At 56.6% G+C, this 14,280-nt stretch overlaps 1 protein-coding gene across 1 annotated transcript in view; it reads right to left on the reverse strand.

The window, feature by feature from the left end:
* The window catches only part of ITGA10 (integrin subunit alpha 10), a 26,285-nt gene extending 12,035 nt beyond the window's left edge, over positions 1 to 14,250 (reverse strand). Inside the window, exons 1-15 of the mRNA XM_071417284.1 lie at positions 12,226 to 14,250; positions 11,073 to 11,184; positions 9,356 to 9,453; positions 8,515 to 8,594; positions 7,837 to 7,951; positions 7,639 to 7,766; positions 6,692 to 6,840; positions 5,867 to 6,017; positions 5,627 to 5,792; positions 5,473 to 5,546; positions 4,284 to 4,428; positions 2,757 to 2,905; positions 2,501 to 2,644; positions 1,435 to 1,638; positions 344 to 474 (exon numbers count right to left, since the gene is read on the reverse strand). Coding sequence (XP_071273385.1) covers positions 344 to 474; positions 1,435 to 1,638; positions 2,501 to 2,644; positions 2,757 to 2,905; positions 4,284 to 4,428; positions 5,473 to 5,546; positions 5,627 to 5,792; positions 5,867 to 6,017; positions 6,692 to 6,840; positions 7,639 to 7,766; positions 7,837 to 7,951; positions 8,515 to 8,594; positions 9,356 to 9,453; positions 11,073 to 11,184; positions 12,226 to 12,277 — 1,898 coding nt within the window. The 5' untranslated portion in view covers positions 12,278 to 14,250. The remainder of the gene's footprint in view (positions 1 to 343; positions 475 to 1,434; positions 1,639 to 2,500; positions 2,645 to 2,756; positions 2,906 to 4,283; positions 4,429 to 5,472; positions 5,547 to 5,626; positions 5,793 to 5,866; positions 6,018 to 6,691; positions 6,841 to 7,638; positions 7,767 to 7,836; positions 7,952 to 8,514; positions 8,595 to 9,355; positions 9,454 to 11,072; positions 11,185 to 12,225) is intronic.
* Positions 14,251 to 14,280: the final 30 nt, after the last annotated feature.

The raw sequence follows: 14,280 nt of genomic DNA on the forward strand, positions 1-14,280 counted from the left end.
CATGTCCCTGTCCCCATTCCCAGGGTGTCCCTTCTCCATGTCCCTGTCCCTCTCCCTGTCCCCATTCCCAGGGTGTCCTTGTCCCTGTCCCTTCTCCATGTCCCTGTCCCCTCTCCCTGTCCCCATTCCCAGGGTGTCCCTGTCCCCATTCCCAGGGTTGTCCCTGTCCTTCTCCCTGTCCCCATTCCCAGGGTGTCCCTGTCCCCATTCCCAGGGTGTCCCTGTCCCTCTCCCTGTCCCCATTCCCAGGGTGTCCCTGTCCCCATTCCCAGGGTTGTCCCTGTCCTTCTCCCTGTCCCCATTCCCGGGGTGTCCCTGTCCCTTGTCCCCATCCCCTGCTCACCGCAGCACCACGGCCGCCCCCTGCGCCCCCACGGCCACGTCCACCAGTCCGTCCCCGTCCATGTCCGTCCGTCCGTCCACGCTGATCCCGAAGTACCGGAGGCTCCAGCCCAGCGCCGCCGCCTCGATGCGCTGGCAAACGAGAATTTTGAATTTTTAACTTTTAAGCCCTTCTGTGGCCCGGAGATGGGGTGACTGAGAGGCTCAGTTGGTCTTACAAAATAGAATGAATAGTTTTAAATATAAACGTTTAAAATGAAGTTAAATAAAATATGAAATCAAGTAAAAATCAAGTAAAAATAAAATAAATATAAACTTTTATTTTAAAAGTTTTTAAAACTTTTATTCTATTTTCAGTCTCATGTGAAGGGTGAGACAACACAGGTGTTCCAATTCACGCCATCACAATCAGAAGCTAATTATTTCTTAATTACAATACACTATAAGAGTGTCCCCTCTCCATGTCCCTATTCCCGAGGTGTCCCTGTCCTTTCTCCATGTCCCTGTCCCCAGGGTGTCCCTGTCCCTTCTGAATGTCCCTGTCCCCTCTCCATGTCCCCATTCGCAGGCTGTCCCTGTCCCCTCTCCATGTCCCTGATTTTGGGCTGTCCCTATCCTCTCTCCATGTCCCCATTCCAGGCTGTCCCTATCCCCTCTCCATGTCCCCATTCCCGGTGTATCCCTATCCCCTCTCCATGTCCCTGATTTTGGGCTGTCCCTATCCTCTCTCCATGTCCCTGATTTTGGGCTGTCCCTGTCCCCATTCCTGGTGTGTCCCTGTCCCCTCTCCATGTCCCCATTCCCGGTGTGTCCCTGTCCCCTCTCCATGCCCCCATTCCCGATGTATCCCTATCCCCTCTCCATGTCCCCATTCCCGGTGTATCCCTATCCCCTCTCCATGTCCCTGATTTTGGGCTGTCCCTATCCTCTCTCCATGTCCCTGATTTTGGGCTGTCCCTGTCCCCATTCCTGGTGTGTCCCTATCCCCTCTCCATGTCCCCATTCCCGGTGTGTCCCTATCCAGTGACAGTGTACCCCAGCCCCCAAGTGTTGACGCGGCGCTCGCTGCAGCCCCTCCCAGCCTTGTCTCACCTGTTTGCAGCGGGGCAGGAGCGTGCCCGGGGCCATGTGGAACACGTAGAGCGCCCCTCGGTGCCCGTCCTCCAGCGGCGCCCCCACCACGGCTCCGGCCAGCCCGTCCTGGCTCAGGTTGGGCACCGCGCCCAGGGCGGAGCCGAACCGGGAATCCTGCGGCCTCGGCTCGGGCAGCAGCGACCCCGCGGGGCTCAGGCGCTCCTGGGGGTGCAGGGGGGACCCTCGGTACCCCCCAAGGGACAGGCGCCCCCTCAATGCCACCGTGTTCCCGCCATCGCCTCAAATTCCCTCCCAGTCCCTCTGCGTCCCGCTGATGCTCCCATCCCCTGCCCCAGTTTGCTCCAGTTCACCCCACTTTGCTCCAGTTCCCATCCCCTCACCTGCCCCACACCCCCAGGCCCACCCCAAGACCCACACCTGCCCCACAGGTACACACAGACCCTGCCCCTTCACCTGCCCCACTCGGGACATGTAGACCCTCCCCAGCCCCTCTCACCTGCCCCACAGGTACCCACAGACCCTCCCCAGCCCCTCACACCTGCCCCACAACCCCAGACCCACACCTGCCCCCTCACCTGCCCCACACAGCACACATAGACCCTCCCCTTTCCCCTCACACCTGCCCCACACCCCCAGACCCTCCCCAGCCCCTCACACCTGCCCCACATGCCCAGACCCACACCTGCCCTACACAGAACACACAGACCCTCCCCAGCCCCTCACACCTGCCCCACATGCCCAGACCCACACCTGCCCCACACAGCACACACAGACCCTCCCCTTTCCCCTCACACTTGCCCCACACCCCCAGACCCACACCTGCCCCTTCACCTGCCCCACACAGCACACATAGACCCTCCCCTTTCCCCTCACACCTGCCCCACACCCTCAAGCCCACCCCAGCCACTCTCACCTGCCCCCCAGGTACCCACAGACCCTCTCCTTTCCCCTCACACCTGCCCCACACCCCCAGACCCACACCTGCCTCACACAGCACACCCAGCCCCTCCCAGTCTCACCTGCCCCACACCCCCAAGCCCACCCCAGCCCCTCCCGGTCTCACCTGCCCCACCCGGTACACGTAGACCCTCCCAGTCTCCCAGCTCTGCCCGCCCAGGTAGGAGGGCGCGGCCACCAGCAGCAGCTCGCTGTCCCCATCTCCCTCCAGGTCCAGGGCCAGCACCTCGCTGCCGAAGTAGGAGCCGATCTGGGGGCGCAAGGGGCGGTGAGGCCGAGGGGAGGAGCCCAAACTCCCTCCCCCAAAGCCCTCAGGGCCCCCCAGCACCGCTCACCTGGTCCCCCACCCCAGCACCCCTCACCTGGTCCCCCAGGAGCGCCTGGGCCACCGTCACAGTGCCCGTGGGGTCCAGCTGGAAGAGGACGACCTTGCCCTTGTGCTGGAACCGGGGGGCGCCGGCCACCAACAGGCGCTGCCCCCCCGGCAGCTGCAGCGAGGACACCGAGTACCCTGGGGGGACAGCAGGGTCGGGGGGGACAGCCCCGGAGGGACAGGGGGGTCCTGGGGCGCCCCAAATATCCGGGACATGGAGCATCCCCAGGGCACCCCAAATATCCGGGACATGGAGCATCCCCAGGGCACCCCAATATCCGGGACATGGAGCATCCCCAGGGCACCCAAATATCCGGGACATGGAGCATCCCCAGGGCACCCAAATATCCGGGACATGGAGCATCCCCAGGGCACCCAAATATCCGGGACATGGAGCATCGGCAGGGCACCCCAATATCCGGGACATGGAGCATCCCCAGGGCACCCCAAATATCCGGGTTTGGGGCATCCCCAGGGCACCCCAAATATCCGGGTTTGGGGCATCCCCAGGGCACCCCAATATCTGGGACATGGAGCATCCCCAGGGCACCCCAAATATCCGGGACATGGAGCATCCCCAGGGCACCCCAAATATCCGGGTTTGGGGCATCCCCAGGGCACCCAAATATCCGGAACATGGAGCATCCCCAGGGCACCCCAATATCCGGGACATGGAGCATCCCCAGGGCACCCAAATATCCGGGACATGGAGCATCCCCAGGGCACCCCAAATTTACAGAACATTTTTGCATGACAAAGCACCCCAAATATCCATTACATGAAGTATCCCCACAACACCCCAAATTCCCAGGACAGCTCTGTATGACCAAGCACCCCAAATATCCAAGACATGGAGCATCCCCAGCGTACCCCAAATATCCATTCCATGGACTATCCCCAGGGCACCCCAAACTCACAGAACATTTCTGTATCACTCAGCACCCCAAATACCCATTCCATGGACTATCCCCAGGGCACCCCAAACTCACAGAACATTTCTGTATCACTCAGCACCCCAAATATCCATTCCATGGAGGATCCCCAGGGCACCCCAAACTTACAGAACATTTCTGTATCACTCAGCACCCCAAATACCCATTCCATGGACTATCCCCAGGGCACCCCAAACTCACAGAACATTTCTGTATCACCCAGCACCCCAAATATCCATTCCATGGACTATCCCCAGGGCACCCCAAACTCACAGAACATTTCTGTATCACTCAGCACCCCAAATACCCATTCCATGGACTATCCCCAGGGCACCCCAAACTCACAGAACATTTCTGTATCACCCAGCACCCCAAATATCCATTCCATGGAGCATCCCCAGTGCACCCCAAATTTACAGAACATTTCTGTATCACCCAGCACCCCAAACACCCCACTCCACAAAGCACCCCCACTTCACCGCTGCCCTCCGGGATGTGGAACAGCCCTGATTCATCCCGAATCCCGAGGGGATTTGGAACCAAACCCAGCTGACCCCCCACGCCCCCAGGGGGCTCCCCCATACCCAGATAGGCCGCGTGGTTCCTCAGCTGCGGCGGGAATTCCTCCTGGAAGGCCCCACGGGCTGGGACAACGCGCCCACGCTGCCTCTCCTCCAGCACGCCCCCCTCCCAGTCGTGGGCTCCCACCATTCCAAAGAGGATCCCGTCCTGCTGGGATGGGTGGCACAAGTCACCACAATGCCTCCGGTGTCCCCAACCCCGCTGGTTCTGTCAGATTTTTTCTGGAAAAATCTCCTTGCCCAGGATTTTCCTCCTGGGAAGATGAGAAGGCTCAGGGAAAATGAAAACAGTAATTCTCTGATTCGCTTCTCCTGTGTTTTGCTGCTTTGGAATGTGTTTGGACATTGTTTGTCAACTGGTGATTGTTTCATTGGTTTCGTGTTAATTGTTTTTACTTAATGACCAATCACAGCCCCACTGTGTCCTCAAGCCCCGCTGGCTCTGTCAGATTTTCTGGAAAAGTCTCTTTGCCCAGGATTTTCCTCCTGGGAAGATGAGAAGGCTCAGAGAAAAATGAAAACAATAATTTTCTGATTCGCTTCTCCTGTGTTTTGCTGCTTTAGAATTTGTCTGGACATGGTTTCATTGGTTTCATGTGAATTGTTTTTACTCAATGACCAATCACAGCCAAGCTATGTCGAAGCTCTGGAAAGAGTCACAAGAGTTTTCCATTAATATCTTTCCAGCCTTCTGTTCTGTATCCTTTCTGTATTCTTTAGTATAGCTTAGTTTAGTATTCTTTTACATAATACAGTGTCATAAAATAATAAATTAGCCTTCTAGGAACGTGGAGTCAGATTCATCATTCCTTCCTGCCACGGGGCACCTCACAAACACAAAACCCCACCAATGTCCCCCTGCCATGCCAGGGGTGAGATGGGCTCAGGGTTGTTTTCCACCTTTCCCAGTGGGATCATTGTGGTCACAGCTTTCCCAAGGCCGTGAGAAGCTCAGGGAAAAGAATTTTAAACAATTCCTATCTTAACTTTCTGCACCTGGTGTTTGTGAACACGTTAATGTGTGTTGATTACTGAAGGGTGGCTTTTTAATTAGCCAATGTTTTGATTAAAGGAGCAATCAGAACATAAACCAGAATATAAAAAGGAATGGGTGTCCCAATAAAGTGGATTTAGCCTTCTGTAGCATAATAAAGTGGATTTAGCCTTTCTGACTCAGTAGGGACAGGATCACCTCGAGGTGGTGGATGGAAAAGCCGATCTGGGACATCTCCAGCTCGAAGGCGCTCTCGTTGTCCCCGTGGGTACCTGAGCAGGGCAGGAAGGAGACTCAGCTCCTCCAGCTGGAATCCCCAGCCCTTCCCATCATCCCAGCCCCAAACCAGCACCTTCCAGGCTGAAGATCCGATCTCCCAGAGCATCCACGATGTCATTGAGGGCGGCCTCATCCGTGACGTTGAAGAAATACTTCTCATCGGGGTCACTGGCGATGAACTTGATCTCCCGGATGAAATCCTCGGGATCCTGCTGCCTCCTCAGGTAATGCCCCAGCACCTGAGGGGGGGGACAGGGCTCAGCAGGAGCCCCGGGGGCTCAGGGGGACACGGGGAGGGTGGCGGGGCCCTCACGGCGATGGCGTAGCGGGTGACGTTGCGGCGGTCGCACTCGGCCAGCGCCGCGGGCAGCTCGTCCCCGTCGTGGGACTCCCCGTCCGTCAGCACCAGCAGCAGCCGCGCGGCCCCCGGGCGCCCGCCCCGCGCGGGGCTGAACGACTCGGAGCTGTGGGAGGGGGACGGACAGTGAGCCCCTGGGCAGCCAGGATGAGCTCTGCCCCAGGCCTGATCCTGATCCCAACCTTGATGCCAGCACCAACCCCGATCCTGATCCCAACCCTGACCCTGCTCCCAGTCACAGCCCTGATCCTGCTCCCAACCTTGATCCTGATCCCAGCCCTGACCCTGCTCTCAAGCCTGATCCTGCTCCCAACCTTGATCCCAGTACCAACCCTGATCCTGATCGCAACTCTGACCCTGCTCCCAACCCTGACCCAGATCCCAACCCTGACCCTGATCCCAACCCTGATCCCAGCACCAACCCTGACCCTGATCCCCACCCTGATCCTGATCCCAGTCACAGCCCTGATCCAGATCCCAGCAGCAATCCTGACCCCAGTCCTAGCCTCAATCCCAGTCCAAATCGTGACTTGATCCCAAACCCAATACCAATTCCAATCCCAATCTCAACCTAGACCCTAAACCCAACTCTGACCCCAATCTCACCCCCAATTCCACCCCGATCCTGCCCCCACTCCCAGTCCTGATCCTGCCCCCAATCCCATCCCAATCTCACCCCCAATCTCACCCCCAATCCCGCCCCAATCCCACCCCCAATCCCACCCCCCAATCCCACCCCAATCCCGCCCCAGTCCCACCCCAATCCCGCCCCAATCCCACCATGCCTCCCGGATGGCCATGGCCGTCCTGGTCTCCCTGCCCTCCTGCCGGGTCAGGTTCCGTGCAGCCTCCAGCAGGCTCTGAGCTGTGGGGTGCTGCCCCAGCGCCCACTCCTCCACCAGGTGCTCCCCGTACTGCAGCACCCCAACCTGGGACGGGGACAGTCAGAGCCAGAGAAAACCCCAAAACCTCCCTCAAATCCACAGGGAACCCCCAAATCCACAGGGAAAACCCCAAATCCACAGGGAAAACCCCAAATCCCCACAGTGCTGCCCCAGCGCCCACTCCTGCACCGGGTGCTCCCCGTACTGCAGCACCCCAACCTGGAATGGGGACAGTCAGAACCCCAAAACATCCCCCAAACCCCCAGGGAACCCCAAACCCACATCCCTCAAATCCCCAGGGACCCCTCAAAGCCCCAAGGAATCCCCAACTCCATGGGAACACCTCAAACGTCCAGGGAATCCCCAAATCCACAGGGACACCCCTCAAACCGCCAGGGAACCCCCAAACCCCCAAGGAATGCCAAAATCCACAGGAACGTCCCTCAAATCCCCCAGGCAACCCCCAAACCCACAGGGACACCCCTCAAACCCCCAGAGAATCCCCAACTCCATGGGGACCCCTGAAATCCCTAGGGCAGACAATGGCATCACCCCAAGGGACGATGGCATCACTTTAGGGATAACAGCACTGCCCTGGGGACAGTCCCCTTGCTCTGGGGACACCATCCCAGCCTTGGGGACAGCACCCCAGCCTTGGGGACACCGTGGTGGCCAAGGTGCCACACCAGGTGGCATCACCCCAAGGGACAATGGCATCACCCCAAGGCTGGCATCATCCCAGGGACAATGCCATCACCCCAAGGGACAATGCCATCACTTTAGGGATAACAGCACTGCCCTGGGGACACCACCCCAGCCCTGGGGACACCGTGGTGGCCTGACCTGGGTCTGCCCAGGCCCGATGAAGAAGCGAGCCAGGATGTTCCCGAGGAAGGCCTGCACCTCCTCCCAGGGGTAGATGCTGTTGGAGCCGTCCAGAACCACCACGATGTCCATGAAGGTAGAGCAGCCTGGCAGGGGACACGGTGACACCGGGGGTGGCAGGTCCCAGGAGGTCCCAGGAGGTGCCACCCCACTCACGCTGGGCCGTGGGGGCCATGGTGGCCACCAGCTGGAGCTCCTGGTCGAGCTGGACGCAGCGGCCGGAGCTGAACACGGAGGTGCCGCATTGCTGGGACCAGAGCGGGGCGCAGGCCTTGGGGAGGGGGGGACACGAGGTCACAGCAGTGACAGCACCGCCCTCCCCCCACCCCCTGCCTCAGTTTCCCCCACACACCCTCAGCCTCCTTCTTCCCCTCCTCAGTTTCCCCTTTCCCGCCTCTGTTTCCCCATTCCCGCCTCAGCTTCCCCATTCCCGCCTCCATTTCCCCATTCCCAGCTCAGTTTCCCCTTTCCCGCCTCAGTTTCCCCATTCCCGCCTCAGTTTCCCCATTCCCGCCTCAGTTTCCCCTTTCCCGCCTCAGTTTCCCCATTCCCGCTTCAGTTCCCCCACTCCCCCCTCAGTTCCCCCACTCCTCCCTCAGTTTCCCCATTCCCGCCTCAGTTTCCCCATTCCCACCTCTATTTCCCCATTCCCGCCTCAGTTTCCCCGCTCCTGCCTCCGTTTCCCCTCTCCCGCCTCAGTTTCCCCATTCCCGCCTCAGTTTCCCCATTCCCGCCTCAGTTTCCCCATTCCCGCCTCCGTTTCCCCATTCCCGCCTCCGTTTCCCCACTCCCGCCTCCGTTTCCCTGCTCCTGCCTCAGTTTCCCTCTGCTCACCACCAATCCCCCGTCCTTGGACTCCACCAGGGTCATGCCGAGGTGCCCGGCACTGCTGCTGAGCCACGGAACTGCAGCCCCTTGGGGACAACGGGGACAAAAAGGGGGTGAGCACCTCGGGGGGGGGGACCCCAAAACCTCAGCAGGGCTCTGGGCTGTGGGGGGCTCCCCATAGTGCAGCATCCCCACTTTGAACAGGGAGGGTCAGAGCCTCAGGGAGCCCCAAAACTTCCCCCAAACCCACAGGGAACCCCAAATCTACAGAGACATCCCTCAAACCCACAGAAATCCCAAATCCCCAAGGAACCCACAAATCCACAGGGACCTCTAAAATCCACAGGGAATCCCGAACCCCCAGAAATCCCAAAGACCACAAGGTCCCCCAAACCCCCCCAGAACCCCCAAATCCAGAGGGATCCCCCAAATTTCACATCCCCTCCCCTTGGGTACCAAGGTTGGCCTTGGCACAGGAGGAGTTTTGGGGTCCCACGTGGGACTCCCTCAAATCCCCACAGAATCTCCAAACCCTCAGAAATCCCAAACCCCCATGGAGCCCCCAAACCCCCATATAGGCCCCAAACCCTCAGAAATCCCAAACCCCCATGTAGGCCCCAAACCCCCATGGAGGCCCCCAAACCCCCATGAAGGCCCCAAACCCCCATGAAGGCCCCAAACCCTCAGAAATCCCAAACCCCCATGTAGGCCCCAAACCCCCATGGAGGCCCCCAAACCCCCATGAAGGCCCCAAACCCCCATGGAGGCCCCAAAACCCCCATGAAGGCCCCAAACCCCCATGTAGGCCCCAAACCCCCACGGAACCCCCAAATTTCACCCCGGGTACCGAGGTTGGCCTTGGCACAGGAGGAGTTTTGGGGTCCCACGTGGCACTTGTAGATGTCCCCTTGGCCGTCCCCGTCCCACGGGGCCCCCACCAGCAGCCTGGGGGGACAAAATGGGGAGGGGGGGGTGACAAAGGGGACATCGAGGATGTCACCACCGCCCCCTGCCCCTCTTTAACCCGGCTTTGGCCACGTTTTTTACGGTTTTTGGTGTTTTTTTTTTTTTTGGGAGGTGGGCACCGTGCCAGGCTGTGCCACCCACGTCTGTCTGTCTCTGTCTGTCTGTCAGTGTCTCTGTCCGTCTGTCCGGCCGCAGCCTCCAGCTCCTCCCGCGCTTCCCCTTCCCCGCCCCAACCTCCCCTCCCTGCCTCAGTTTCCCCCTCCCTTCTCCCCTTTCCTGACTCCGTTTACCCCCCCCACCCACCCACCCTCAGTCTCCTCCTTCCCCTCCTCAGTTTCCCCTTTCCTGCCTCAGTTTCCCCATTCCTGCCTCAGTTTCCCTTTTCCAACCTTTCCAACCTCAGTTTCCCCTTTCCTGCCTCAGTTTCCCCTTTCCCACTCCCTCCCCACCATTCCCGCCTCAGTTTCCCCTTTCCCGCCTCAGTTTCCACCCTTTCCTCCCTCAATTTCGCCACTCCTGCCTCAGTTTCCCTTTTCCAACCTCAGTTTCCCCTTTCCCACCCTGTCCCCACCTTTCCTGACTCAGTTTCCCCATTCCTGCCTCAGTTCCCCCATTCCTGCCTCAGTTTCCCCTTTCCCACCCCCTCCCCACCTTTCCTGACTCAGTTTCCCCATTCCCGCCTCAGTTTCCCCATTCCTGCCTCAGTTTCCCCATTCCTGCCTCAGTTTCCCCTTTCCCGCCTCAGTTTCCCCTTTCCCGCCTCAGTTTCCACCCTTTCCTCCCTCAATTTCGCCACTCCTGCCTCAGTTTCCCTTTTCCAACCTCAGTTTCCCCTTTCCCACCCTGTCCCCACCTTTCCTGACTCAGTTTCCCCATTCCTGCCTCAGTTTCCCCCCTTCCTGCCTCAGTTTCCCCTTTCCCACCCCCTCCCCACCTTTCCTGACTCAGTTTCCCCATTCCCGCCTCAGTTTCCCCATTCCCGACTCAGTTTCCCCACTCCCGCTTCAGTTCCCCCCTTTCCTCCCTCAATTTCCCCACTCCTGCCTCAGTTTCCCCATTCCTGCCTCAGTTTCCCCATTCCTGCCTCAGTTTCCCCTTTCCCACCCCGTCCCCACCTTTCCTGACTTAGTTTCCCCATTCCCCACTCAGTTTCCCCATTCCCCACTCAGTTTCCCCCTTTCCTGCTGCAGTTTCCCACTCCTCCCTCAGTTTCCCCCATTCCTGCCTCAGTTTCCCCACTCCTCCCCACCTTTCCTGCCTCAGTTTCCCCTTCCCACCCCCTCCCCACCATTCCTGCCTCAGTTTCCCCTTTCCTGCCTCAGTTTCCCCCACTCCTCCCTCAGTTTCCCCCACTCCTCCCTCAGTTTCCCCACTCCTCCCTCAGTTTCCCCGCTCCTGCCTCCGTTTCCCCTTTCCCACCTCACTGCCCCCCTTCCTGCCTCAGTTTCCCCACTCCTCCCTACCATTCCTGCCTCAGTTTCCCCACTCCTCCCTCAGTTTCCCCATTCCTGCCTCAGTTTCCCCTTTCCCACCCCCTCCCCACCATTCCTGCCTCAGTTTCCCCCCTTCCTGCCTCAGTTTCCCCGTGCCCCACTCACCACCTGTCCCCATCGCTGCCCCACTGCAGCACCCGGTAGCCAAACTGGGACTCAGGTGGCCCCAGGAACACCCTGGCACTGCCCATGTCGATGTTGAACCCCTCAGCGACCCCTGCGGAGGTGAAGGACGGGTGGAAATTCCCCTTTTTTGTCTTTTTTTTTCCTCAAAAAAAAAACCCCATTAAAAATAAGATTTTTTTCCCCATTAAAATTAAGATTTTCCATCCCGAATTCCGGGTTTTTAGTTCCTCTTTACAGAATTCCCCTTCCCACCTTGAGCCCACCCTAAATTTGGTGTTTCCCCTTGAGCCCGCCCTAAATTCAAAGAGATTTTGGTGTTTTCTCCCTCAAAAATAAATGAAATGGGGGGAAATGACCAAAACTGGCCAATTTTAAAGGGATTTTGGTGTTTTCTCCCTCAAAAATAAATGAAATGGGGGGAAATGACCAAAACTGGCCAATTTTAAAGGGATTTTGGTGTTTTCTCCCTCAAAAATAAATGAAATGGGGGGAAATGACCAAAACTGGCCAATTTTAAAGGGATTTTGGTGTTTTCTCCCTCAAAAATAAATTAAGTTGGGGGAAATGACCAAAATTGGCCATTTTTAAAGGGATTTTGGTGTTTTCTTCCTCAAAAGTAAATTAGGTGGGGGAAAAATGACCAAAATTGGCCATTTTTAAAGGGATTTTGGTGTCTTTTCCCTCTAAAAAATCACAAAATTAAATTAAGTGGGGGGAAATTCCCAAAACTGGTGAATTTTAAAGGGATTTTGGTGTTTTCTCCTTCTAAAAAGCTCCAAAATAAATTAAGTTGGGGGAAATGACCAAAACTGGGCAGTTTTAAAGGGATTTTGTATTTTTTCCCTCCAAAAAAAAAATTAGGAGGGGGGAAATGTTCAAAACTTGTTGGTTTTAAAAGGATTTTGGTGTTTTCTCCCTCCAAAATAAATTAGGAGGGGGGAAATGACCCAAATTGGTCGATTTTATCCCAAAATTCCCCCCCTGGAAATTCAGAAAGGGAGGGGAGAACCACACGTGGCTGCACCGGGATCATTCAAAGCCCCAATCCCAGACCTTAATCCCAATTCTGGTCCCAGTTTTAGCCCGGAAAAAGCCCCGAATCGCCCCAAATAAATGGAATTTTTTGGGTTACCTGGGAGCAGGATCAGGGCCAGGAGCAGCCCCTGGTTCCTCACACCCCACATGGCTGCAGCTCCGACTCCAAGCAGGGCAAAATCCCCGGGTTTGGGGTGGTTTTTTTTGGTTTTTTTTTTTCCTCTTTTTTTTTTTTTAAGTTTGTTTTTCCCTCCTCCTTCATCCTCAATTGGCTGCTAAAAATAAATGCGGTTTTGGATGGGGCGGGGGGAGGCGAAATTTCAGGGAAAAAAACAGGCAAAGTGGTAAAAACAGGGGAAAAAAATGAGAGAGGAGAAGAGAGGAGGTGGGTGCAGGATTTTTGAGGGGGGTCCTGAATGCTTGAAAGGGAATTTTTCCACTTTTTTTTTACTGGGAAAACGGGGTGGGAAAAATCTGAATTTTCCCCCCCCAAAAAAATCTGAATTTGCCCCTAAAAAATCTGAATTTTCCCCAAAAAAAATCTGAATTTTCCCCCATCTGAACTACACAGAACCTGGATATTCCGTGTGGGGACAGTCAGGTGGAAAAAGGGATTTTTGGGGGGGTCTGGGTGGGGTTTGGGCGGATTTTGGGTGGATTTTGGGTGGATTTTGGGTTGCCACGTCCTCCGGGTGACACTGCCACCACCCGGAGTTCGAAAAAAAAAAAAGGAAAAAAAAGGAAAAAAAAGGGAAAAAATTCAAACTCTGCGATTTAAGACAGAGGGAAAATTGTGCTGCCGGAGGTTGTGGGACGGGCTGGAATTTTCAGGGGGAATTTAAAAAAAAAAAAAAAAAATTAAAATAAACCTCAAGGAATGAGGAGAAAAACAGACAAACAGCGACTGTGCAGGCCCGGCTGCCAAACACGGCCCCGCCCAGGCTGGGGCACGGCGCAGGTGGGGCACGGGGAAACTGAGGCACGGGGAAACTGAGGCACGGGGAAACTGAGGGGAAACTGAGGCACGGGGGAACTGAGGCACGGGGAAACTGAGGGGAAACTGAGGAATGGGAAACTAAGGAACAGAGAAACTGAGGAACGGGGAAACTGAGGCATGGGGAAACTGAGGCACGGGGAAACTGAGGCACCGGGAAAATGAGGGGAAACTGAGGCACGGGAAACTGAGGAATGGGGAAACTGAGGGGAAACTGAGGCACGGGAAACTGAGGCACCGGGAAAATGAGGGGAAACTGAGGAACGGGGAAACTGAGGCACGGGGAAACTGAGGAATGGGAAAATGAGGGGAAACTGAGGCACGGGAAACTGAGGAATGGGGAAACTGAGGGGAAACTGAGGCACGGGAAACTGAGGCACCGGGAAAATGAGGGGAAACTGAGGAACGGGGAACTGAGGAACGGGGAAACTGAGGCACGGGGAAACTGAGGCACGGGGCCACCAGTTCGGCCCAGTAGTACCAGTCCAGCATGCCCAGTTCAGCCCAGTGGTCCCAGTTCAGCCCAGTGCTCCCAGTCCAGCATTCCCAGCCCATCCCAGTCCATCCCAGTCCAGCCCAGTGCTCCCAGTTCAGCCCAGTACTCCCAGTCCACCATTCCCAGCCCATCCCAGTTCAGCCCAGTTCTCCCAGTTCAGCATAGTGGGTGGGCATCAGAATCACATTTACGGGGGTATCAGACCAAGGTTTAGGTGGGGATCAGAACCAGGTTCAGTATCAGAACCAGGTTTAGGGGGCATTAAAATCAAGTTTAGGGGGGATCAGAACCAAGTTTAATATCAGAACCAGGTTTAGTATCAGAACCAGGTTTAGAGGGTATCAGAACCAGGCTTAGGGGGACATTAGAACCAGGCTTAAGTGTGGATCAGAACCAGGTTGAGGGGGGAATTAAAACCAGGTTTAGGAGGCCATCAGAACCAGGTTTAGCAGGTATCAGAACCAGGTTTAGGAGGCCATCAGAACCAGGTTTAGTTGGGCATCAGAACCGGGTTTAGGGGGGGATCAGAACCAGGTTTAATATCAGAACCAGGTTTAGTGGGTATCAGAACCAGGTTTAGTATCAGAACCAGGTTTAGGGGGGCATTAAAACCAGGTTTAGGGGGGATCAGAACCAGGTTTAATATCAGAGCCAGGTTTAAT

Source organism: Agelaius tricolor, unplaced genomic scaffold (genome assembly GCF_023055355.1).
Source record: "Agelaius tricolor isolate 1412-34295 unplaced genomic scaffold, bAgeTri1.0.p SCAF_69, whole genome shotgun sequence".
Taxonomy (NCBI): Eukaryota; Metazoa; Chordata; class Aves; order Passeriformes; family Icteridae; genus Agelaius; species Agelaius tricolor.